The 24,186-nt window shown below is 40.4% G+C and overlaps 1 protein-coding gene and 1 long non-coding RNA gene across 2 annotated transcripts in view; one reads left to right on the top strand and one right to left on the bottom strand.

Moving 5' to 3' along the window:
- Positions 1-6,000: 6,000 nt before the first annotated feature.
- The window catches only part of LOC130294156 (carcinoembryonic antigen-related cell adhesion molecule 2-like), a 19,205-nt gene continuing 1,019 nt past the window's right edge, over positions 6,001-24,186 (bottom strand). Inside the window, exons 2-8 of the mRNA XM_056543659.1 lie at positions 20,663-20,716; positions 17,250-17,609; positions 14,656-14,922; positions 12,387-12,536; positions 10,972-11,033; positions 8,719-8,742; positions 6,001-6,896 (exon numbers count right to left, since the gene is read on the bottom strand). Coding sequence (XP_056399634.1) covers positions 6,849-6,896; positions 8,719-8,742; positions 10,972-11,033; positions 12,387-12,536; positions 14,656-14,922; positions 17,250-17,609; positions 20,663-20,716 — 965 coding nt within the window. The 3' untranslated portion in view covers positions 6,001-6,848. The remainder of the gene's footprint in view (positions 6,897-8,718; positions 8,743-10,971; positions 11,034-12,386; positions 12,537-14,655; positions 14,923-17,249; positions 17,610-20,662; positions 20,717-24,186) is intronic.
- Positions 15,685-24,186, top strand: part of LOC130294158 (uncharacterized) — a 17,093-nt gene continuing 8,591 nt past the window's right edge. Inside the window, exons 1-2 of the long non-coding RNA XR_008848407.1 lie at positions 15,685-15,788; positions 22,904-22,995. This is a non-coding gene — a long non-coding RNA (uncharacterized LOC130294158). The remainder of the gene's footprint in view (positions 15,789-22,903; positions 22,996-24,186) is intronic.

Below are 24,186 nucleotides of genomic sequence, written 5' to 3'. Positions count from 1 at the left end.
TAGCATTCATCTGCTATGCATGGTTGCTAAAATGGACAGAGATGTCAGCAGAGAGCACTGTGCTCGTGATGTCATCAGTGTTCCAAAAAGAAAGGAATTTCCTCTGTAGCATTCAGCAGCTAATAAGTACTGGAAGGATTAAGATTTTTTAATAGAAGTAATTTACAAATATGTTTAACTTTCTGGCACCAGTTGATTTAAAAGAAAAAAGGTTTTCACCGGAGTACTCCTTTAACATTGTATCCACCACTAACATTGTATCTACTTCAAAGCATCACTATATCTATTGAGACGGCCGAGTCTCTATTAGCGAGCTTTGATAAAAATTCAAAAAAATAAAATAAACAGAACTTTATCATTTCTGTGGACATTACCATTACCAATACCAACAGATTTCATTCATTACTATTTTTTGCTGCTATATTTATTGGGATACATTTTTTAAACGTCTGATACTGACATCTTTTACAAACCGGAAAACCACAGACGTGTGGCCTATTATTAATTTTATTAATTCTATTTTAAGTATTGTCATATTTGTTTTATTTTTAACTAGAGATGAGCGAACTTACAGTAAATTTGATTCGTCACGAACTTCTCAGCTCGGTGGTTGCTGACTTTTCCTGCATAAATTAGTTCAGCCTTCAGGTGCTCCGGTGGGCTGGAGAAGGTGGATACAGTCCTAAGAAAGAGTCTCCTAGGACTGTATCCACCTTTTCCAGCCCACGGGAGCACCTGAAAGTTGAACTAATTTATGCAGGAAAAGTCAGAAACTGCCGAGCTGAGAAGTTCGTGACGAATCGAATTTACTGTAAGTTCGCTCATCTCTATTTTTAACATATTTTTTGCCATTTTTGATTGAATATTGCCTCTATCTATTTGTGTTTCCACTGACCCACAATGGCCCTGTGAGTCATGGTACACATTAAATTTTAACATTGTGTAAATTCATATATAAATATAAGTACATTTATTTACCATTTATTCTAGACCCTGAGCCTCAATTTCTTTACTATTTATTTGCCATTTTCAACACTGTGGGTATAGGTGCCATTTGAGTTGCTCGGGTCGCAGGTCACTAGTCTGATAATAGCCTCTCCCAAAAATTTCTCTGAGCCTTTTCTTATGGTATATTATTTAGCTGGGATTATAGAGGTTACATCTGTTCATAAATTGGAGTTGTGTCTGATTTTTTATCTTTTCTTGAAAAACTAAATAGTAAAAGCTTTGCATCTAATGTGTCTAGTGGCCCTATTACCAGGCAAAAGAAAAAAGTGGAAAAAAGTTATAGAGGTTCAAACATGGCAATACACAAATTTTATTGTTTTCTTGTTTTAAAGTTTTTTGTTTTTTTTTAAACCATAAAACAAAACCGTACTGACCAGTAGGATTCCGTATGGTAAACTCTGAAAAAATTATTGCCCCGGCCCCGATTGACACATCATTTACTACAGAGATAGAGAGGGCAGGAAGAAGTTGCAGGTGGGGACAGCTGCCTGTGACTACTTGCCTGGCAGCATTTTTGAACAATTAATTCTCCGAAACACCAAAGCATTTTAGAGTAAATCATAGATTCGATTGTACAGCGGTGCCGAATCTGTGTGTGTCAAGGATGGGTGTGGATGAGGCCTTAAAATGTGAGTGACTGCTGCTGTATACTGCTGAGTGCCGGCACAAGGAATACACATCAGACAGAATGTTGGTATTATATCTCCTTCTCAGCATACTGGCTAAGGAGCTGCCCCAAGGAGTTCTGTTTATTACATTGTTTTTACATTTGACAAAAAAGGGAGGTTTAGTTATGATGTCAAAATCATCATGTTAAATTTTGATTGGTTATTTGAGCTTTATCTCTGCATATATTAGCATATTTAAGCATTTATTTCTTTCTTGGCCAAAGTTCATTTATGCAGCTCTTTTACTCTGAAACTGGAAAAACCCAGATCTTTGTCCTTCTATACAATTTGTATCTTCCTCAAATGTTTTGTCTTCTGACGTCTCATCTTGGGCCTCCTGGCATTATTCCAAGGTCTTCATCTTAGTTGCAAGCACTTAGCAAGCTGGATATATAGGTTAAGAGTTAGTAACAAATATCTTTTTTCAGCATTAGAAATGACAGTAAAATATATTAGTATTAAGATATATATTGATCGGCAGTCAGAATCATTTTAATCAACTTGTCATGTGCGCTATAGAAATAAATAATTATTATTATTATCACACTCCTTGCATTTGTTTCATGCTGCCCTCTGGGTTGGGCAGCACTATACATATGATAGGTTACCTTTAATCGATAGGCTGGGCTTACATATAGCTCAGACATTGTAATTTTGGTACAGTAGGTCATTCGGCATGCAATTTCGCAAAAAGGCAAATGCTGTGATAATAATAATTAGCATTAATTAATTAGCAATCATTGACAATTGGTAAATTGTGACATCTGGTTTTGTCAGCTGTTCTCATTGTACACATTGTCTGCTTCAAACTTTAGGTCTTTAAAAAAACACAAAATGCAACAGGATAATACAACATAACAATGTATAAGAAATAGACAAATATAGGAAAACTCTGGCATTAATGTGCGGTACGATAAAATCTACATTATAGGTGCACAGGAATAAGGTATAAAATAATCTTGCTTTCTGTAGCAGTGTTTCCTAACCAGGGTTCCTCCAGCTGTTACAAAACTACAACTCCCAGCATGCCTGGACAGCTCTGTAACCCCCTTCTCTCTTTTCAGACATGAGTCTGATAGGACAGGAGTGAGCACAGAGGAGTGCTAGTCCCGCCCTCACTTCCTGGACTTTGTCCCTGCCTGTGCTTTAGCTGGGACAAAGATGATGCTTCAGCTGGACAGAATTATGTTCTGGTTTGTATGGGGACCCCTAGTGGTCTTTTCTGTAAGCCATGATTTCTATAAAAAGTAAATAACATATGTATTCATATGTGGAAATATAGATTCTCCCCTTGTCCTCTCCCCTTCATCCACCCATTGCCCCTCCCTTTATCTGTCTCTTCACCTCCTTGATTGAACATGATTGACATGTGTATTTTTTCAACTGTACCATCTATGTAACTGTGAAAAGATGGCCTCTACTAAATTTACAGTCACTGCACAGCTGACTGGCATTGGGCATTATCAAAACAATTCCCAAATTCTTCATCTTCAACTTTAAAGGGGTACTCTGCTGGAAACATCTTATCCCCTATCCAAAGGATAGGGGATAAGATGTTAGATCGCGGGGGTCCCACCGCTGGGGACCCCGTCAATCTAGCATGCATCACCCACCTGTAAGTACTGCAGGAAGCGCTGGAGGCTCTGAGTCTTATGCCTCCCGACCACGGGGATGGAGTATCATGACGTCACGACTCACAGCCCGCCCCCGCAATGCAAGTCTATGGGAGGGGGTGTCACGCCCCTCCCATAGACTTGCATTTGAGGGGGCGGGGCATGACATCACACGGAGCTAATTATTATCGGCAAGAGAAGGCTATAGTCTTTATTTGGCATTACCAGTCATCCATTAAAAGAGAGATGATGTTTGAGAGAGGACAAGGGAAAGGTGTAAAAGTGCATAAAACTTGTTAAGAATCTCATAAACTAAAGTATGATCTATGCCTATACCCCATGACTAACTCTTCCCCTGCACTTGACTATTAGGGGAGACTTTTGGGGTTCTCATTGTCAAGCAGGGTCACATACGGTTCACTGCTCTCAATTTAAAGGCACAGTAACATATAACAATAACTAAATTAATTTAAGAAAATATATGATCTGATATTGTAGTACACACATAATTAATCTAACAGTAGAACTCTAGTGGGCCCAACACCTTGTGCTGCCAAGCTGACCAAGACAGTCCAAAGCCACGGGACAGCTACTGGTGCTGGGACACCACAGGTGCGCACTATGGGGGTTGTGACGTCACAACCCCCGAAGCCCGCACCCAGCGTTTGGAACCCCTTTAAGGCTAGAAGAGAGAAAAAGGGAGCCTCAAATGGAGTGTTCCTCCTGGTTCAAACAAGTCACTGACCCTATTCCCGTTGCAAGTTACACCACCTGAGACAGATCTGGGCTTTGTGTGCAATGATCACGGCACTGTAGAGAGTTTGGAGGATTTTGCCAAAAAGGTTGTCTAAAATAAATAGCCAGTTTTAATATTTGACCTTGGTTTGTTCATGTGGGACCACACTTTCTGAACGGTGCGACTCACATACTGAGTGAGGGAGTGAATAGCCTCTGTCACTATTTAAAGGGGTATTCCAGGAAATAACTTTTTTATATATATCAACTGGCTCCAGAAAGTTAAACATATTTTTAAATTACTTCTATTAAAAAATCTTAATCCTTTCAGTACTTATGAGCTTCTGAAGTTAAGGTTGTTCTTTTCTGTCTAAATCCTCTCTGATGACACCTGTTTTGGGAAACACCCAGTTTAGAAGAAACGCCCAGTTTTGCTATGGGGATTTGCTTCTAAACTGGGCGTTTCCCAAGACAGGTGTCATCAGAGAGGATTTAGACAGTAAAGAACAACCTTAACTTCAGAAGCGCATAAGTACTGAAAGGATTAAGATTTTTTTAATAGAAGTAATTTACAAATCTGTTTAACTTTCTGGAGCCAGTTGATATATATATATAAAAAAAAGTTTTTTTTCCGGGAATACCCCTTTAAACTCCTTGATATGGTAGGTCTTATTGTTGCTGAATGATGTGAATGACAAGTACTCGGACCGGTCATAGAGCAACACAGGTACCTACTCTTATTGCATATGACTGCGCTTTTCCTGTTACTAGTTGTACATTTCTGAGTAACAGATTTATAAGTGATTTTTAAATGTCTACGGGCTAGAAAATGATGCAACTTTTCAGCTTTATATAAATGTAATATTTGGAGCTCTAGGCAAGAAATACTTAAAGGGTTACTCCAGAGGGGAAAAAAATTCAAATCAAATGGTGCCAGCAGATTATACAGATTTGTTAATTACTTCTGTTTCAAAATCTTAATCCTTCCAGTACTTATCAGCTGCAATATACGCCACAGGAAATTCTTTTCTTTTTGAATTTCTTTTCTGTCTGACCCCAGTGTTCTCTGCTGACACCTCTGTCCAGATCAGGAACTGTCCAGAACAAAAAGCAAATCCACATAGTGAAGCTTTCCTGCTCCGGATAGCTCCTGACTTTACAACACTCCTGTAGAAATCAGCATCCTCCAAACATTTTTTTGTTATGATGTGGGGATATTAAGAGATTTTTAAAAACCTGTGTAGAGATCAGATCACTTCTTTCATTTTTCAGAGGCCTTTTTAAAAATTAAAGAAGTGATCTGATTGGTTGCTCTGGGCGACTGCATCACTCTTCCTCTACACAAGTGTTAAAAAATGTCCCCCATTCCCGTTAGGGAACATTGCGTTGCAAGTTTGGAAAGTGCGAATTCTGATAAAAAAAATAAATAAATAAAAAAACTATTGACAGCCACTGTCTTAAAAAAAATTGTGAGTGCTTATTGTCCCATCCTTCACAGCAGAGATCAACAAATTGGAGGGTGTCCTGTTTGCAACTGCATTTTCCTAGCAACCCCACTAAAATACACGTAAAAAGATAAGTGAAGCACAATGGCCGACATTTATCATTGTCTTTAGACTGTTTTTTGTGTCTAAAAAAGGGGCAAAAAAGGCGCAAGCAGGGTTTTTTTGCGCCTTTTTTTGCCCCTTTTTGTTTACAAATTTCTGCTGATTTTGAGTTGCAATCCACTGATTTTGGCAATAGACATGATATGAAAGGGTTTTATCATTGCCCCTTTTTGTAAAAAGGAGCAAAAAAAGGCGCAAAGCCACTGAAAAGTCTCTAAAACTACACCAGCTCAGACATGGTGTAGCTTTTTGGTGTATGTGTAGACAGAAATTTCAGAAAATGTGACCTACACAAAATGTATCAAATGCTCTTTGACCATTTAATAAATTTGGTGCTCCTACACATTACCAGCACACACAAAAAAAGAGGTGTAAAAAAATGCTTCACTTACACCTACAATGATAAATGCTTCACTTACACCTACAATGATAAATGCTTCACTTACACCTACAATGATAAATGCTTCACTTACACCTACAATGATAAATGCTTCACTTACACCTACAATGATAAATGCTTCACTTACACCTACAATGATAAATGCTTTACTTACACCTACAATGATTAATGTGGGCCAATGTTTAGAGATTTATTGAGCATTTTACATAGAATTTTAATATGAAATTTTGCAAATCTTTCTGAATTAACATGTTCCTTTAAAAAGTCAGTCTAGCAAAGCGGTGTCAGCCATTCAGGTGGCTGAGGCAACCTTATGATACTCAGCAAGTTCTGTGCACAAGGCCAATTCTAATAAATAGGACTCATGCACGGAACTCACTGGGCATCATATGGCCTCATCAACATGACCACTTGGGGTGAGCCAAATCTGTTCACGTCAAACTGTGAGAAACGTACAGCAAATCATCCAGGAATGTTCTTAGGGTATATTTTGTCACAGCCATGTGACTCTCCTAAGTGCGTCATTAATGCACTCACTTGCCATGGTCATTTTGTTTTCTTACTGAAAGTTTTGCGACATCCAATCAGAATCCACAATATTCCGCAATGTGTGAATAAATTATATATAGTCCGTAGGCTGGATTCACACACAGGGTCTAGGTCAGATTTTCATGGAGTCTTATGGTAAATTGTAATCCCTTTCTTTTGTTTTATCACCGACAGGTGACCCAATCTTAGCTTCTTTGATGGCAATAGCCATTTTGTCTTACATGTTGTCAATACTAGTGTTGAGGAGTGGAAATAGCAACCTATGATTTTATAGGTTGATCGTAGTGTATACATTCTCGGATCTAAACTGTAAATCCTAAAAAAAAAAATTATGAAAATATGACAAGTTAATATAAAGAACTACAGATACAGCACAACTCTGGCTTCCATTACAGGTTATCAAAAAATCTGGATTAGCAATTTTATACAGTGGGGCAAAAAAGTATTTAGTCAGCCACCAATTGTGCAAGTTCTCCCACTTACAAAGATGAGAGGCTGTAATTGTCATCATAGGTTATAACCTCAACTATGAGAGACAGAATGAGAAAAAAATCCATAAAATCACATTGTCTGATTTTTAAAGAATTTATTTGCAAATTATAGTGGAAAATATGAATTTGGACCATAACAAAAGGCCTTAAAGGGGTACTCTGGTGGAATTTATTTATTTATTTAATTTTTAATCGACTGGTGCCAGAAAGTTAAACAGATTTGTAAATTACCTCTATTAAAAAATCTTTATCCTTCCAGTACTTATTAGCAGTTGTATGCAACAGAGGAAATTCTTTTCTTTTTTGAATTTCTTTTTTGTCTTGTACACAGTGCTCTCTGCTGACACCTGATGGCCGTATCAGGAACTGCCCAGAGCAGGAAAAAAAATCCTCATAGCAAACCTATGCTGCTCTGGACAGTTCCTGACACAGACAAAGGTGTCAGCAGAGAGCACTGTGGACAAGACAAAAACGAAATTCAAAAAGCAAAGAATTTCCTCTGTAGCACACAGCTGCTAATTAGTACTGGAAGGATAAAGTTTTTTTAATAGAAGTAATTTACAAATCTGTTTAACTTCGTGCACCAGTACATTTAAAAAAATAAAATGTTTTCCATTGGAGTACCCCTTTAAATGGCTCTGTGGATTAACAAAAATATAGAATTTACGGATCTTAGAATTCAAGGAGGCAAAAAAGAAAAAAAAAACTTTTTTTTTCTGTTTTTTTTTCTTCTTTTTTTAAATTACCACTAAATTTGAAATTAGACAAACAACCTGGAGGACATTCACTCCTGGACTATGTTTGCTAACAGTTTCTAGGAATGTTTTGTGAGACATTAAAGGGGTATTCCAGGCCAAAACTTTTATTATATATATCAACTGGCTCTGGAAAGTTAAACAGATTTGTAAATTACTTCTATTAAAAAATCTTAATCCTTCCAATAGTTATTAGCTTCTGAAGATGAGTTGTTGTTTTCTGTCTTACTGCTCTCTGATGACTCACGTCCCGGGAGCTGTGCAGTTCCTATGGGGATATTCTCCCATCATGCACAGCTCCCAGGACGTGACATCATCATTGAGCAGTTAGACTGAAAACTTCAGAAGCTAATAACTATTGGAAGGATTAAGATTTTTTAATAGAAGTAAATTACAAATCTGTTTAACTTTCCGGAGCCAGTTGATATATAAAAAAAAGTTTTGGCCTGGAATACCCCTTTAAATCAATAGGCCTAATTTAATAAAAATCTTAAAAAATTTTAGTGTCAATTTAATTGTATAACAAGCCTATCAGAATACAATCAAAATACCAAAATACATAGCCTAGGGCAGAAGTCTCAAACTGTGGCCCTCCAGATGTTGCAAAACTTCAACTTCCAGCATGCCCGGACAGCCGTTGGCAGAGGGCCACAGTTTGGGACCACGGGCCTAGGAAGATAAAGATAAATCACAATCTGCGGTTATTATCCCCTCACTCCTTACATGAGTCCAGTAAAGTTGACCAGTTGCTCATAGCAACCAATCAGTTTTCTTCTTTCATTTTTCAGAGGCCATTTTTAAAAATGAAAGAAGCGATCTGATTGGTTGCTATGGGCATCTGCACCGCTCTTCTGGACAGGTTTTGATAAATCCTCCGATTAGAAGATGTTACCTTATAAATCGGTTCCTCAGACTTCTGAAAAGAAAAAAAAGGAAGAGTTAAAGGGGTTCTCCACCATAAGGTGATTTTAGTATGTACCTGGCAGACAGTAATGGACATGCTTAGGAAGGATCTGCACTTGTCTTATGGCTAAATGGCTATGTTGTGAGATTACCATAACACTGTGGCTAGCTTTTTGTGAACTGGTATTTCCTGTCTGAGTTTTCTTTTTTGTCTACAAATCCCATAATTCCATTTTTCTCCCTGCCACACATCAGCCACCCAACCCATTGAAACATAAGTGAGCTGCATCCATTCAAAAGACCTGTGGTTTCCAATCAGGGTGCCTCCAGCTGTTGCATTAGTTGCAGATTGATCCCTCCACCCATTGAAGCAGACAGGCTCCCTGTCATCAGCTGACTAGTGAGTCAGGTCTTGGCCGCATTGGAACCTGGGAAAAATCTGAGACAACAGTCATTTTGTATGCTGTTAAAATAAATATTGGGGTGAAAATCACATTAAAATTGTGAGAAAACCATCACACACAGGTACAGACACTATATTATGAACTACACTAACTTTACAGCCCCTGTAGCATAGTCAAATAAAAAAAAAAATCCTACAATTCCCCTTTAAGACAGATAAACAAAATGGATCAGTATATTGTATCATCTGAAAGACTGGAGCGACTCTTTGCACAATTTATTTTTTTTTTTTACAGAAACACTGGGGCAGATTAATAAGTGCTTTAGCCATTCCTGCACCTTTTTTGACAGGGGGAATGTGGCTTAGCAGGAAAGGACATGGGGGGAGATTTATCAAAACCTGTGCACAGGAAAAGTTGCCCAGTTGCCCATAGCAACCAATCAGATCGCTACTTTCCTTTTTAACAAGGCCTCTGCAAAATGAAAGAAGCGATCTGATTGGTTGCTATGGGCAACTAGGCAACTTTTCCTGTGCACAGGTTTTGATAAATCTCCCCCATAGTGTTGCAGAAAAAGGAGTGGTTTAAAGGGGAACTCCGGTGGGAAAACATTTTTTCAAATCAAATGGTGCCAGAAAGTTAAACAGATTTGTAAATTTCGTCCATTAAAAAAATCTTAATCCTTCCAGTACTTGTCAGCTGCTGTATACTACAGATAAACTACAGAGACATTTGTGAAGTTCTTTCTCAGTGCTCCCAGTTCTTTCACAGTGCTCTCTGCTGACACCTCTGTCTGTGTCAGGAACTGTCCGGAGCAGGAGAGGTTTTCTATGGGGGATATTCTTCTAATCTGGACAGTTCCCGACATGGACAGAGGTGTCAGCAGAGAGCACTGTGGTCAGACTGGAAAGAACTTCACAATTTTCTCTGTAGTATACAGCAGCTGATAAGTTCTGGAAGGCTTCAAATTTTGAAATAGAAGTAATTTACAAATCTGTTTAACTTTCTGGCACCAGTTGATTTGGAAACATTTGTTTTCCACTTTTTTCCACTGGAGTTCCCCTTTAAGTGCAACTTTGTGTCAAAAATTGCTCTAAAATTGTGGTGCCAAATTGTAGCATAACATAGGCCAATTGAAAGCCAACAAAAAACATAAGCCACAATGCTAAATCTGATGCATCCGAGCATAAAACAGTTAATCTGTCCTATTCAGGTCTGGACTGATCATCCCAATCGGGCAGAATCATGGTGGGCCATTCTTCCTGGGTTTGCACTCGGGTCAGGACCTTGTGTGCCACAATGCTATCTACCATCCGGAGGTACGGTGTGCATTGTGTGTGTGCCTAGCAAGGAGCCCTCACCCTGGCGCTTTATACCAGACTGTTTGTGGCCAGTGGCAATATGGCTTAGGATGTCTGTCTTGTGGTGCATGTGCTCTGATGATGTCCTATCATTGTGCCACATTAATAGCCATTATTGGAGGGCTACCTACCTAGCTTATATGGGGTTAAGGGGGTACATACCATTGTGCAATTCTGTGTATCTGAAATATGGGATAGGTGCTGATATATAATGTGGGATGGCGGAGTATGTGTACCAAGGCTACTTTTCAGCTCCAGTCCGACAGTGGCCGCAGTGTATTATGGGATTTTTTATTTTTTTTATAAAGAGGTAAGTCTCATTATGAGACCAGACCGATAACCAGGACTGGGGACACAAAGATACTAAAAAGTCAGTGAACTATTCCATCACATGCTCAATAGTGTGTATCTATCTGTTTGTCTGCCTGTTTATCCATCTTTATGTCTCATAAATACCTTGACGCAATATACATTACTTACCGGTGCCAAGTCCATCACATTCTCATATATTTCAGACTGGTCTGGTTTGCCTGCAGATAATACTAAGGTGATAATAATTTGTATTAAGAAGATGATAAAAGAAAATTAAGGAAAACAATTTTAAAACAATTAAATTAGAAATCTTCTATGACCAAGGGGCAAAAGGCTTTACAAGTATTGTATGTCTTAAAGGGGTACTCCGGTAAAAACCTTTTTTCTTTTAAATCAACTGGTGGCAGAAAGTTAAACATATTTGTAAATTACTTCTATTAAAAAATCTTTATCCTTCCTCTACTTATTAGCTGCTGAATACTACAGAGGAAAGTCTTTTCTTTTTGGAATGCTCTCTGATGACATCACGAGCACAGTTCTCTCTGCTGACGTTATTATAATAATAATAACGCTTTATTTATTGTTGTCCTTAGTGGGATTTTAACCCAATTCCCCAGCACTGCAAGGCAGCAGTGCTAACCACTGAGCCACCATGCTGCCCTTAGCATACATCTGCTATGCATGGTTGCTAAGAGATGTCAGCAGAGAGCACTGTGCTCGTGATGTCATCAGTGTTCCAAAAAAGAAAGGAATTTTCTTCTCTAGCATTCAGCAGCTAATAAGTACTGGAAGGATTAAGATTTTTTTAATAGAAGCAATTTACAAATATGTTTAACTGTCTGCCACCAGTTGATTTAAAAGAAAAAAGGTTTTCACCGGAGTACCCCTTTAAGAGGTTAATCTGTCTTGTTGGGTCAAGAGTCAATGGATCTACAAGGGTCTTATAAAACAAAATAAATATATATATATATATAGTTACATTACAGTTCTAGCTGGCACCAAAATATCTTTACTTAGAATTCTTTACCTACCAGTTAGATTCCTTCTATAGTTGGTGCCGGTGCAATGAATGTTATACTGGGAATTGTAAATTTGTGGGAGTGGGACAGTGGCAGAACACTGGCATAGGACTTGGATATGGCAGCACTCCGAACCCATCTTTTCTGAGTTTCCCTGCACTATCTGCTTTGGCCATTGGCCGCAGTAACCACATACTGTAGATGCATTGTTGTCTTATTGGTCCATATGTGTGTTTGCTCGGGAATCTAGGTTGTAATAAGGGCAGATGTAGGTGATGATACTGTGTGTAAGCCATGTGATGAGTTTTGGAGCCTTTTAAGTTACGCTCACATTTGCATATTTTTCTGCACATTTTCTGCTCCTGAATTTCTATTCCTTTGACTAATGGGTTGGAAAATCAGCTGCAGAAAATATGCAGCAAAATCTGCATGTGTGAACATACCCTAAATGTATGTTTCTTGACTCTGTTTTATGCTAATATGTTTTTGATAAAGAGATTATCTTGATATAACTGCTATGGAATATATCAGTGCTAATAAAACTAAAAATTACATTGGACTTACCTCCCTGAGCCTCTCGTAAAGGAAGTACATATATCCGGTGTAATAGGTAGGTTACACTTAATATTAGTACTATGCCCAATATTGTCCCACATACAATTCCGGCAATTACAGTAGAGCTTGGTCCAGCTGTATCTCCACCTTCACCGATAGCTAGGGAATAGTGTTGTATTAAAAATTACTTAGGAATTATAGCTATACAAATATGATAGATAAATAAATACTGTATGCGATAGATGATAGATAGATGGATAGATAATAAATATAGATAGATAATAGATATAAATAGATAATAGATATAGATAGATAATAGATATAGACAGATAGATAGGAGATAGATAATACATATAGATAGATAATAGATATAGATAGATAATAGATATAGACAGATAGATAAATAGATATGATATAGATAGATATGAGATAGATGGATAGATAATAAATATAGATAGATAATAGATATAAATAGATAATAGATATAGATAGATAATAGATATAGACAGATAGATAGGAGATAGATAATACATATAGATAGATAATAGATATAGATAGATAATAGATATAGACAGATAGATAAATAGATATGATATAGATAGATATGAAATGGATAGATAGATAGATAGATATGAGATGGATAGATAATAAATATAGAAAGATAATAAATATAGATAGATGATAGATAGATAGATATGAGATAGATAGATAATAAATATAGATAGATAATAAAGATAGATAGATATGAGATAGATAGATATGAGATAGATAGATATGAGATAGATAGATAATAAATATAGAAAGATAATAGATATAGATAGATATGAGATAAATAGATATGCAATAGATAGATATGAGATAGATAGATAGATAGATATGAGATGGATAGATAGATAGTGATGAGCGGCAGGGGCCATATTCAAATAATAATAATAAAAAAAAATATTCGTCATTACGAATATATATCACTATATTCTAAATGTTTGCTAAATCGTGAAGTGCCGATATTCACAGTAAAAATGTTCATATTGAATATTCACCCTCAACATTAGTCACTAATAGATATGAGATAGATAGATAGATAGGGCCACCAAAAATGATGAAAACCATAGTTAGATCTATGTCCCATGGGAATATAGGAACTGAAAATAAAAGAGTTCTTCTTCTGGTAGCTCATAAAGAAATGATCTGGTTTGGACATTGAGGCTCTTGCCCCTGGAGCGTTCATCTCTCTTATCGCAATAAAGTATAATATGAAATCCATTGCGTTCATTGAGTCAATGCTCATGCACAAACATGATGGGGGCTCTGGAGGGAGAATCTCTCGACGTGATTATATCAACTTAAATACATAAGTGCCCAGAAAAAATGCACAGTTAGGAGCTGTTAGATATGCAGCAGTTAGTTGTGCTAAATAGTTTGGCTTACAAAAGATATTGGGGTACATTTACTGTATACAGTGGTCCCTCAACATACGATGGTAATCCGTTCCAAATGAACCATCGTTTGTTGAAACCATCGTATGTTGAGGGACCCGTGCAATGTAAAGTATAGGATGTTATACTCACCTGTCCCCGCCGCTCCGGACCATCACCGCTCGTCACCGCTGCCCTGGATGTCGCCTTCCATCGCTGTCGCGGCGTCCCTGTGGTGTCCCCGACGCTCCGGACGTTTCTGCTTCCCTGGGATCCTCGCTCTCCGTCGCCACCATCATGTCACTACGCACGGCGCTCCTATTGGATGACGGGGCGGCGTGCGTGGCAACGTGATGACGACGAAGGAGAGCGCCGACGATGCAGGGATCCTGAAGAGGACGCGCCGGACCCCCGAGGACAGGTAAGAGGCACATGAGGCACGGTAAACGGCTATCCGGTGGCAGCTGAAGCAGTCTGCCCCGACATACAAAAGCAGTTGGCCCCGACATGCAAAAGCATCGTATGTTGATGCTGCCTTCAACATGCGATGGCCTCTGAGAGGCCATCGCATGTTGAAATTATCATATGTCGTGGCCATCGTAGGTCGGGGGGTCACTGTATACCAGTCTGAAGCAAGGTATGAAAAATAATATCTAAGATGCCTATCATGCACCATAGTAAGAGCTTTGGGCCAAATTTCCCAAAATTCTACTATAATTCTACTCCAAAATTCTATTATATTAGGGTCTGGCTACTGATCCCCCACCAGGCCCACCTGCTTACATCACTCTATCCCTTTCTGTATACAGAATAACCCAGCACGATTGGACAGACATTGCATAGATTCTACAGAACCTACTCACATAACACAGTCAAGGTGAAGACGTCACTGATTTCCTTACTGACTAGATTCTCGGCCTCACACTGATATCCTCCGGCGTCACTACGTGTAATGTTGGTGAATGTGACGGTTCTGGCATCCGCTGATATTGTTGCTCCTTGGGGGAAGCTGCTATTCAGCCGCCTCCATGTTATCTTCTCAGCATTGGCCGTGACACATGTGAGGACATAGAAATCATCTTCATGGACCGGAGAATGAGAAGATGTGATTATTGGTTTTCTGACCAAATCTGCAAATAAAGTAAATTCTATTGTTTAAATGCATCAATCTTTGCCTATACTACTAAGGGATCAGACTACGTAGGGTATGTTTGTAGTCTGTTACCATGGAGATGCATAGGTCTACATAGGATCTGTGGCTAATTCTCTCTTCAGTCCATGTTATGTTGAACAAAAAAATTTCTTATTTACTAAACCATCTAGAGTTACATTACATTTTACTTTAATTTGTACCCAAGATCAAGCTTAGTGTTCCCCAACCAGGGGGCCTTCAGCTGTTGTAAAACTACAATTCTCAAAGATCTAGGCAACCTAACAAATGTAAGATAATAAGCATGTAAAACATTGGCAAAATGTGTCTGAATTGGTGTGTGAGGAGGACACGTCCCCCTGCCCGTCACCTCCATGCCAAGCGACAACCCCCTTTTAGCCCCCTTGGCATCGCAACAAAATTGGGCACATTGTTTTTGTATTTTGTTTTGCCAGTCTGCGCTGCTCACGCAGCTTAAAAAATCTCCCCCAGTCAGAATAAAAAACTTTTTATATGTTGTACATTCTGGTAAAACATTAATCTTTCTAATATATGTAATTTAAAAAAATGATTATCTCCTTTTTACAGAAATCATGGCTTATAAAAAAGACCACTAGGGGTCCCCATACCATCCAGAACATAATCCTGTCCGGCTGCAGCACCATCTTTGTCCCAGCTGAAGCACAGGCTGGGACAAAGTCCAGGTACAAGTGAGGGCAGGACAAGAACTCCTCTGTGCTCACTCCTGTCCCATCTGAAAACAGAGAGGTGGGGGTTACAGAGCAGCCTGCAGTGATTGGATGAAGAGACCCAGCACAGCAGACTCAGGGAAGAAGTTAATGCATGGTGAGTGAGGGCGGGCTTAGTACTTGCCTCGGACATGCCCCTTCGTGAGCAGTGGATGTCAGAATGAGTAAGCAGCAGAACAGAGGGATTTGGGAGCCAAATACAGAAGATACACATAAAAAGACATGTAAAGAATCTGTGAGTAACATTCTGTACAGTACAGTGATCCCTCAACTTACAATGGCCTCAACATACAATAGTTTCAACATACAATGGTCTTTTCTGGACCATTGTAACTTGAAACCAGACTCAACATACAATGCTACGGACAGTCCAGATCTGTGAAACGTGTCACAACTGGAGGAACTGACCGATCAGAATGGGCATTTTACTGGTAAATCACCTCTATTACTGAAGTACAAGCACTGAATGGCTGTCTGGTAGCGCCCCCTACAGTACAGGGAGGAACTACAAGTTCTGTACTACTCCTTACCTGTGCCAGGGTTAGCTGCTCCTTTGGACACCAAGTAAGGACGGCTCCATTTGGGACACTGTGTACTGTATAGGACCCTGAAGAACCAATGTTTCCCAACCAGGGTGCCTCCAGCTGTTGCAAAACTACAACTCCCAGCATGCCCGGACAGCCAACGGCTGTCCGGGCATGCTGGGAGTTGTAGTTTTGCAACAGCTGGAGGCTCCCCGGTTGGGAAACACTGACATACACAGTGATTTACAGCTCCCAGCAGATCTTTCTTACTTTTATATGTAGGGATTTGCTTTATCTCTATTAGTTATCTACTTATTTTTCTTTAATCCTCACTTTTTTCCTATTTTTGGATGACATTTTGGTGGCTTCAGAACCAATTACCAGGTTTCCATAGAGTTGTGGTCTCAACATACAATGGTCTCAACCTACAATGGTCGTCCCGGAACCAATTAATAGTGTAACTTGAGGGACCACTGTATATAAACATAGTTTTTTTTTTCTGAGATATGACAGGTACCCTATAAGAGGTTCTATTGATGCTGAAAAGATGGGTGGGTTATGTGATTGGCATATTGTTATGTCATTAACCCATGTATTGACGGATGGCAAATAAAAACCATGACTAAATGATCAAATAAATCTCATACTGCACATTCTTCGTATTAGTTACATGTGATGGCCCCTCTGTATGTTCTTGGCTTGTAGCTATAGTGGGTGCCTATAGGTCCCCTAGGTCCCCTGCCCATATGGGTTTTGTAATGTACTGGATATCACAGTAGTAGTCAGTGATACTCACTAGTGTTGCTCGCGAATATTCGCAATGCAAATTTTATGCGCGAATATCGCATATTCGCGAATTCGCGCATATTCGTGAATATAGCATTATATATTCGTAATTATATGCTAATTTTGATATGCTGATTTTCGCATTTGCGAAAATAAAACGCGAATATTGCGAATATGCGAATTTAGTGAATATATGACGAATATCGCGAATTTGAATATGGCCAAAGCCGCTCAACACTAATACTCACCATAGATGGTCAGGGTCACATGCCCGTCCTCCGATGATGTCTCTCTCTTTATCGTCACTGTATATTCCCCTTCATCTGTGATAAGAAGATGTCTGATGTGTAATGATCCATTATATGAAGCTGTGATCCTAGAACTATTCTTAGGCCCATTAAAGATAATATTTGTATCTGGAGCAAATCTCAGGATCTGATACTGCTGATCGGGTTTTGATCCCTTATACCAGAGGAAACTTGACACTTTCTTAGTTATTCCAGTAAGATTCAGGGACAGGGTGACGGATCCATTAATGACTGGATGCTGAGGGATCAGCTGGATATTGCGGGCTCCATAAGCCACGTGAAGCCATACACATGGAAACACTGGGAGGGGAAAAAATCTAAAATTGATTAATAATTGAATATTGAAACTGATATAAATAATGGTATTTATTAATTATATTAACACAAAATGTATTCTTTCTATACACCCTGATAGGGCTTGAAGGGGTACTCCGGTGAAAAACTTTTTTTTTTTTTTTTTAAATCAACTGGTGCCAGAATGTTAAACAGATTTGTAAATGACTTCTATTAAAAAAATCTTAATCCTTCCTGTACTTATTAGCTGCTGAAATTATTTTCCGTTTGAAACACAGAGCTCTCTGCTGACATCATGAGCACAGTGCTCTCTGCTGACATCTCTGTCCATTTTTAGGAACTGTCCAGGGTAAAAGGAAATCCCCATAGCAAAACATATGCTGCTCTGGACAGTTCCTAAAATGGACAGAGATGTCAGCAGAGAGCACTGTGCTCGTGATGTCAGTAGACAGTTCTGTGTTTCAAAAAGAAAAGAATTACCGCTGTAGTATTCAGCAGCTAATAAGTACAGGAAGGATTAAGATTTTTTTAATAGAAGTAATTTACAAATCTGTTTAACTTTCTGGCACCAGTTGATTTAAAAAAAAAAAGTTTTTCACCGGAGTACCCCTTTAAAGGGGTACTCCACCCCTAGACATCTTATCCCTTATTCAAAGGATAGGGGATAAGATGTCTGTCCCGCCGCTGGGGACCCTCGAGATCATGGCTGCGGCACCCGAGACATCCAGTGCACGGAGCAAACTTCGCTCCGTGCCGGATGACTGGCGATGCGGGGCGGAGGCTCGTGATGTCACGGTCTCGCCCCACTTGTGACGTCACGGCCATGCCTCCTCAATGCAAGTCTATGAAAGGGGGCGTGACTGCTGCACCCAACGCTCTAAACCAACGCCGGCTGCAACAGGGAGATCCTTTTAATAAGGGATAAGATGTCTATGGGCGGAGTACCCCTTTAATGGCTCCATGCAGTTTGGGGGATTCCCACTCAGATGCTCCTGCAAACCCTTTTCTTTGTCACATATATTCGATGTAAGGAACATATAGCCATCCTGAGCCTTTCGACCAATAACAGCTAATTCCTAGGTTGTTTATACGTTGCATTTTATGTGGGTTAGGCTGGGTTCACACTACGATTTTACTGTACGGGAACCGGATACGGCTGGGGGGAGCAAAAACCGGGTGCTCCCCTATCCCAGCTGGACCCGACCCCTATCTAATTAATTTCAATGAGCCGACCGGAGTCACCGTTTAACTCCGGTCGGCTCATTGAAATGAATTAGATACGCGTCGGGTCCAGCTGGGATAGGGGAGCGCCTGGTTTTTGCTCCCCCCAGCCGTATCCGGTTCCCGTACAGTAAAATCGTAGTGTGAGCCCAGCCTTACTGATTTGGTACCGTTGCAGTGGTTTTTGCCGCAATTTTTTGCGAAATTGCGGTAAGGTTTGCACAATTTACTATGATTAAGCAAATGAAGGTAAAAATCCAATTTTTTACAACAATTTTGATAAGATAAGATCTGGTAGTTTTGACCCCCTTAAAAAATTCATAATTTACCGGCCTTCCAGCTCCCTGTGTAATGGGTGAGAGTGTTCCTTTACAAGCCGGCCTTGGGTCATCTAATACCGCTCTTAGGGTGTAGTCAGTAGTCAGGCCATAGGTTAGGGCACGTAGCATAAGTTCAGTAGAACGACAGGCCGGGGTCAGACATGGATGCAACTGTGGTGTCCCGGTACCGTATTGCATACCGTACCTTGTGTATAAGTCCCCAAAGTCAGAGTTCCTACGTTCAGGTAGGGTCCCCCAGGTGGGACAGCCCCTAGTCGCCTCTCTTCTATTCTAATTCTGTGATGTTTATATGTATATATTTAATAATAATGTGTATATTTAATATAATGTATAGTATGCTTTCCTTGTTAGAGTCGCAGGACCTTCGGTCATGTGACCATGTTATATCCTCTAAGGCAGTGGTCTTCAACCTGCGGACCTCCAGATGTTGCAAAACTACAACTCCCAGCATGCCCGGACAGCCAATGGCTCTCCGGGCATGCTGGGAGTTGTAGTTTTGCAACATCTGGAGGTCCGCAGGTTGAATCCCACTGCTCTATGGTATGTTGGAGGACCTTTGGAGGTCTCTGGGTCACATGTTACCCATAACACTGTGTAAAGGTAATTGGTCCAATACTTCTGTCAATCAGCTTTAGTCCAGCCCCTGCCCATATAAGGAAGCTGTAGCCAATTATCGCTCTCTTGGGTTGCTGCTCTCGTGGATGCCGGACTAGCAGGACGGATCTGCGCAACTTTCAAAGACATGCTAGGCCAGAAGCCTGCCGGCCTCAGCACAAAACTAAACCGTGAGTTCTAAACTAATCCCCGCTAAAGCTAGCGTGACTACTGGACCGCAACTAGAACCCCTAAATCCAGTGGAACAGCTCACATCAGTCTACGGACTCTAAATTGCTTAAGGTCCCGACCATTGTCAATCCCTAAGAGACTTTGCATATATAGAGACTGTTCCGGTTGTAAAACTTGCATAAAATCTTCATTAAAGTTCCGACATGTTCCTGCAAAACTCTCCGGTTATGGACATTCATTTATTCAATACCTCTCTATGGCTCTTGGGATGGGTGGCGGTAGGACAAGCATTACGGAGGAGCCCCTCATCCTGGCATCACGAATAGCAAGCACCCTTCAGTAACCGCACAGCTACACTCCCCATACCCTACATCCCCCCAGGCTCACACAACAGAGTACAAAACTGCAACAGAGATCAGGTATTTTTGATGATATACTGTATTATTTGTTCAATGGCACCAACAAAGAACATAATGCAATTAAATGTGGACTGGCATATGTTCCCACTTTTAGGCCTTCAGGAGCTCCTGGGCCTCAATGCAGAATCTGTAACAGGTTCCCAACAAGTGTCATTTGTAATAATATGGCAGAAGGTTTCCCTCAGGCACCAAGGTGCAACTGCTACCTCCTCACCCCTTCACCGCCCCCCGAAACACTGCTAGAGGGGGCCAAAAAAAAAAACCCTGATGAGATTATGATGGTTTACGTTACCTGAAATCATCCAGATCCACATTTCCAAGTTGTTGCGCTCTCCTGCAAGAAAACCTGGAGCAGATTAAAGACGATGCATCCAAATATTAATAATAATGGGAAGGACTCACAGACAATGCTTTAGTTTATCCACATGGTATAGGAGGAAGTAAAAGCAAAAAATAATTGGCATATACAAAGGAGAAAACTCTTCCTGTTACGAGGAACACTGAAAAGAGGTGTGACTTATAAATCTGTGTCTTCAGGTAGTAAAGGAAACTTAATAGGATTATTAATAACAGGTAAACCAATATGTGGTGTCCCGGTACCGTATTTTATACTGTACCTTATGGTGAGGTCCCCAAAGTCAGAGTCCCTAGTCACAGAGGGTGTCCTCTTCTCTAGTTAGCCCCTCGTCACCCCTTAGTTAGCTAATATTCGTATAGATACTCCTATAAATATAAATGTAAATATGTATATATTCAGATGCCTACCTGTTTAGCGTCACAGGACCTGTGGGTCATGTGATTTGGTTCAGAACTCTATGGTTTGTTAAAGGACCTTTGGTGGTTCTAGTGTCACGTGTTCACCCACAATGCAATGTAACGGTGAGTGACAGTTGTTATGGACCAATCCAAACGGCCGGCCCCTGCCCATATAAGGGAGCTGCGGCCATTGTGCTCTCTCTTGGGTTGCTGACTTTGAACGAGGTAGGACCTCCGCAACTTTCAAGTACACTTACTAGGCCAAAGCCTTGCGACCTCGGCCTATACCACAGCGGTTATATAGATATAATTCCCCGCTACTCTCCGCAAGATCACTGGACCTAAACGCACCCCTAAATACAGCGGATCTATGCTGCAGAATCCTTAAAAGCTAAATTGAGCTTATCTGATCCCAACCATCTGTCAATCGCTGCTCAGCTATAAATAGACTCTGTTATCTGGACTGTTACTATTGCTGCATGTACAGAAATTCTTCAGTAAAAGTTCCTGCAAGTTTTCAGTTAAACAGTGGTTGTGGACAATCCTTTCTTCTGCATTCACCTATCGCTCTTGGGAAGGGTGGCGATAGGCCCAGCACCGTTACAGTATTTAACCCTCACCCTGGCGTCACGAGTGACAAGGGTTAACATCGCCCTTTATTATCCGGAACAGCAACACCCCAATTACCCTACACCCCCTACAAGGCTTTATCCCCTAAGACTACCACAAATAGAAGGAATAGGCTGGTGCTCATGTACGGCCGCATAGGCAGCTGCATTAAAGTGGTGAGGGTTCGGGGGGTTAGCAAAAAAATCCAACTCCCCATTCCCAGCCACTGGCAGAGGATTAGGATTTAAAAAAAAAAAAAAAAAAGAAGGAAAAAAAAATGTAGGCTGAGAATAATTTTTTGCCTTAGCAATTGAGGGAGATGGGGGGGGGGGGGGGAGGTGGGCATCCTTGGAGAGTGATGCAAGAAGTCAAGGAAAAACCTCAGAATCCCAGCTGCGCAGACAAGGGAACTTGTCTCCGCATGCGCAGCGAAACGCGTTGCATTTAATAAATCCCCTGATTTTACTCTGCTCCCTGACGGTTCCTTTCTGTGCCTAACAAACTCCTGACTCTACGGTCATCTTATCCTTGTTCCATTTCTACTAAGGAGGGCTGCAGTGGACCGATTCATCTATTTCATGCTAGACCTTGTTGGGCGCACAACCAGCTTTGGTAAGCGGCTTGGGAATACCTTCCCCTCCCCCCCACTAACAAGATCTGCTGATCCCGCACATGAGGCGCCTTCTCCCCTCTCTTAAGAAGAAGTAGGGAAAATAAAGACATTACGGGGCAGTTTTGAAGTTAGTGGCAATAATCAGTAAGTCTAGTTTTCTCCTGCTACACAAGGTGGACTGCTGTGCCAAGAATACCATACCTGTGAGGTGCGGAGTGTTATTCCCTGGTGACATTACTCTTTCATATAAGAAGGCTTTGTTCATGGAAAATACCACTTCCTGCTATTTGGAATCTCGGGGGATTTCTATTATGTTGTCAATACTGTTTTAGTAGTAGTAAGTAAAGATAGTTCCCAGGCCACTGAAAAAGCTGGTCCTGCTTGTGCGGTTTTATTATTCAGATAGTTCTACAAATTTGATAGTAGATGAAATGCTTTGGAATATTATGGACACGTAGAGTATTATTGACCACCAGGGAATCAATTTCACGGCTAACTGAGTTATTGTGTACAAAATTTGTGACCAAAAGTCTGTTCCTTGTCATTCCCCCCCAGGAACGGAAGGGATGTGACTTGAAAAAAATGTTGTGGTCATCCATGAGTGAGAAGACAGGAGAAAGAAAAATACAGGTGCGCACCTCGTGCAGGTAAACCCAAATAGGATGTATGTGTAAATTGGCAAAAAGACGGGTCCACAGGATGGACCCTTACCTTAATGAGTAATGCTCAGAGCATAACATCTAGACAGGCATATCAGATGAGAAGTGCAGCCTCCTGGTCCCTCCATGATTCCAGCGGAAAACGGTGAAGCTTCAGAACAGAACAGCGGTCAGCGACCAAAAAATTGGGACATCATACCGGGGCGCAGACTTCAAAGTGCAAGGTTCTTTATTGGGTAAGGATGCAACGCTAAACAGTAAGGAGCGTTTCTAGCCCGTACCGGGCTCTTTGTCAGGCAATTTTAACAACCTTGGGGATGTAAGTCCCCTCAGGGAAACCCTGAATAAAGACCCTCTCCGGTCTAAAACTTAACTTTTATTCTTTTTGCAACTAATAATTAAGGTGCTCGTTTACCACTAGGTGGCAGTGTGTGATGAAAATTACAATCCCTTATTTGTTATATTTCAGTTCTATGGCATCCTATGCATGGATGTAAGTGACCGCGGAGCTCTGTTTGCAGTTCTCTGCTCTGATGCCGTCTACAGACTTAGCATCACACATCTCCGTGGTCCATCCATATTCAAAAACAGGGATTGAGCTAAAATCTATTCTCCTCTGACTCAACGTTTCGCCAGTAGGAACTGGCTTTTTCAAGAGTGTGAGGTCAAGCCAAGCCAGTCAAGCCAGTTCCTACTGGCGAAACGTTGAGTCAGAGGAGAATAGATTTTAGCTCAATCCCTGTTTTTGAATATGGATGGACCACGGAGATGTGTGATGCTAAGTCTGTAGACGGCATCAGAGCAGAGAACTGCAAACAGAGCTCCGCGGTCACTTACATCCATGCATAGGATGCCATAGAACTGAAATATAACAAATAAGGGATTGTAATTTTAATCACACACTGCCACCTAGTGGTAAACGAGCACCTTAATTATTAGTTGCAAAAAGAATAAAAGTTAAGTTTTAGACCGGAGAGGGTCTTTATTCAGGGTTTCCCTGAGGGGACTTACATCCCCAAGGTTGTTAACATTGCTCTAGTAGCCCATAGATCCCTCAGGGGGTATTTTCGTTAACTTTGTCAGGCAATGACAAACAAATGAATGACCAGGTATTTAAAACAAAGTGTAAAATTAAGTATAAAATAACTTCTGGGTCCAATCGGACCAGAAGAGAAAGAT

Source organism: Hyla sarda, chromosome 10 (assembly GCF_029499605.1).
Source record: "Hyla sarda isolate aHylSar1 chromosome 10, aHylSar1.hap1, whole genome shotgun sequence".
Classification (NCBI taxonomy): Eukaryota; Metazoa; Chordata; class Amphibia; order Anura; family Hylidae; genus Hyla; species Hyla sarda.
This window is presented reverse-complemented; position numbering and strand designations above follow the sequence as displayed.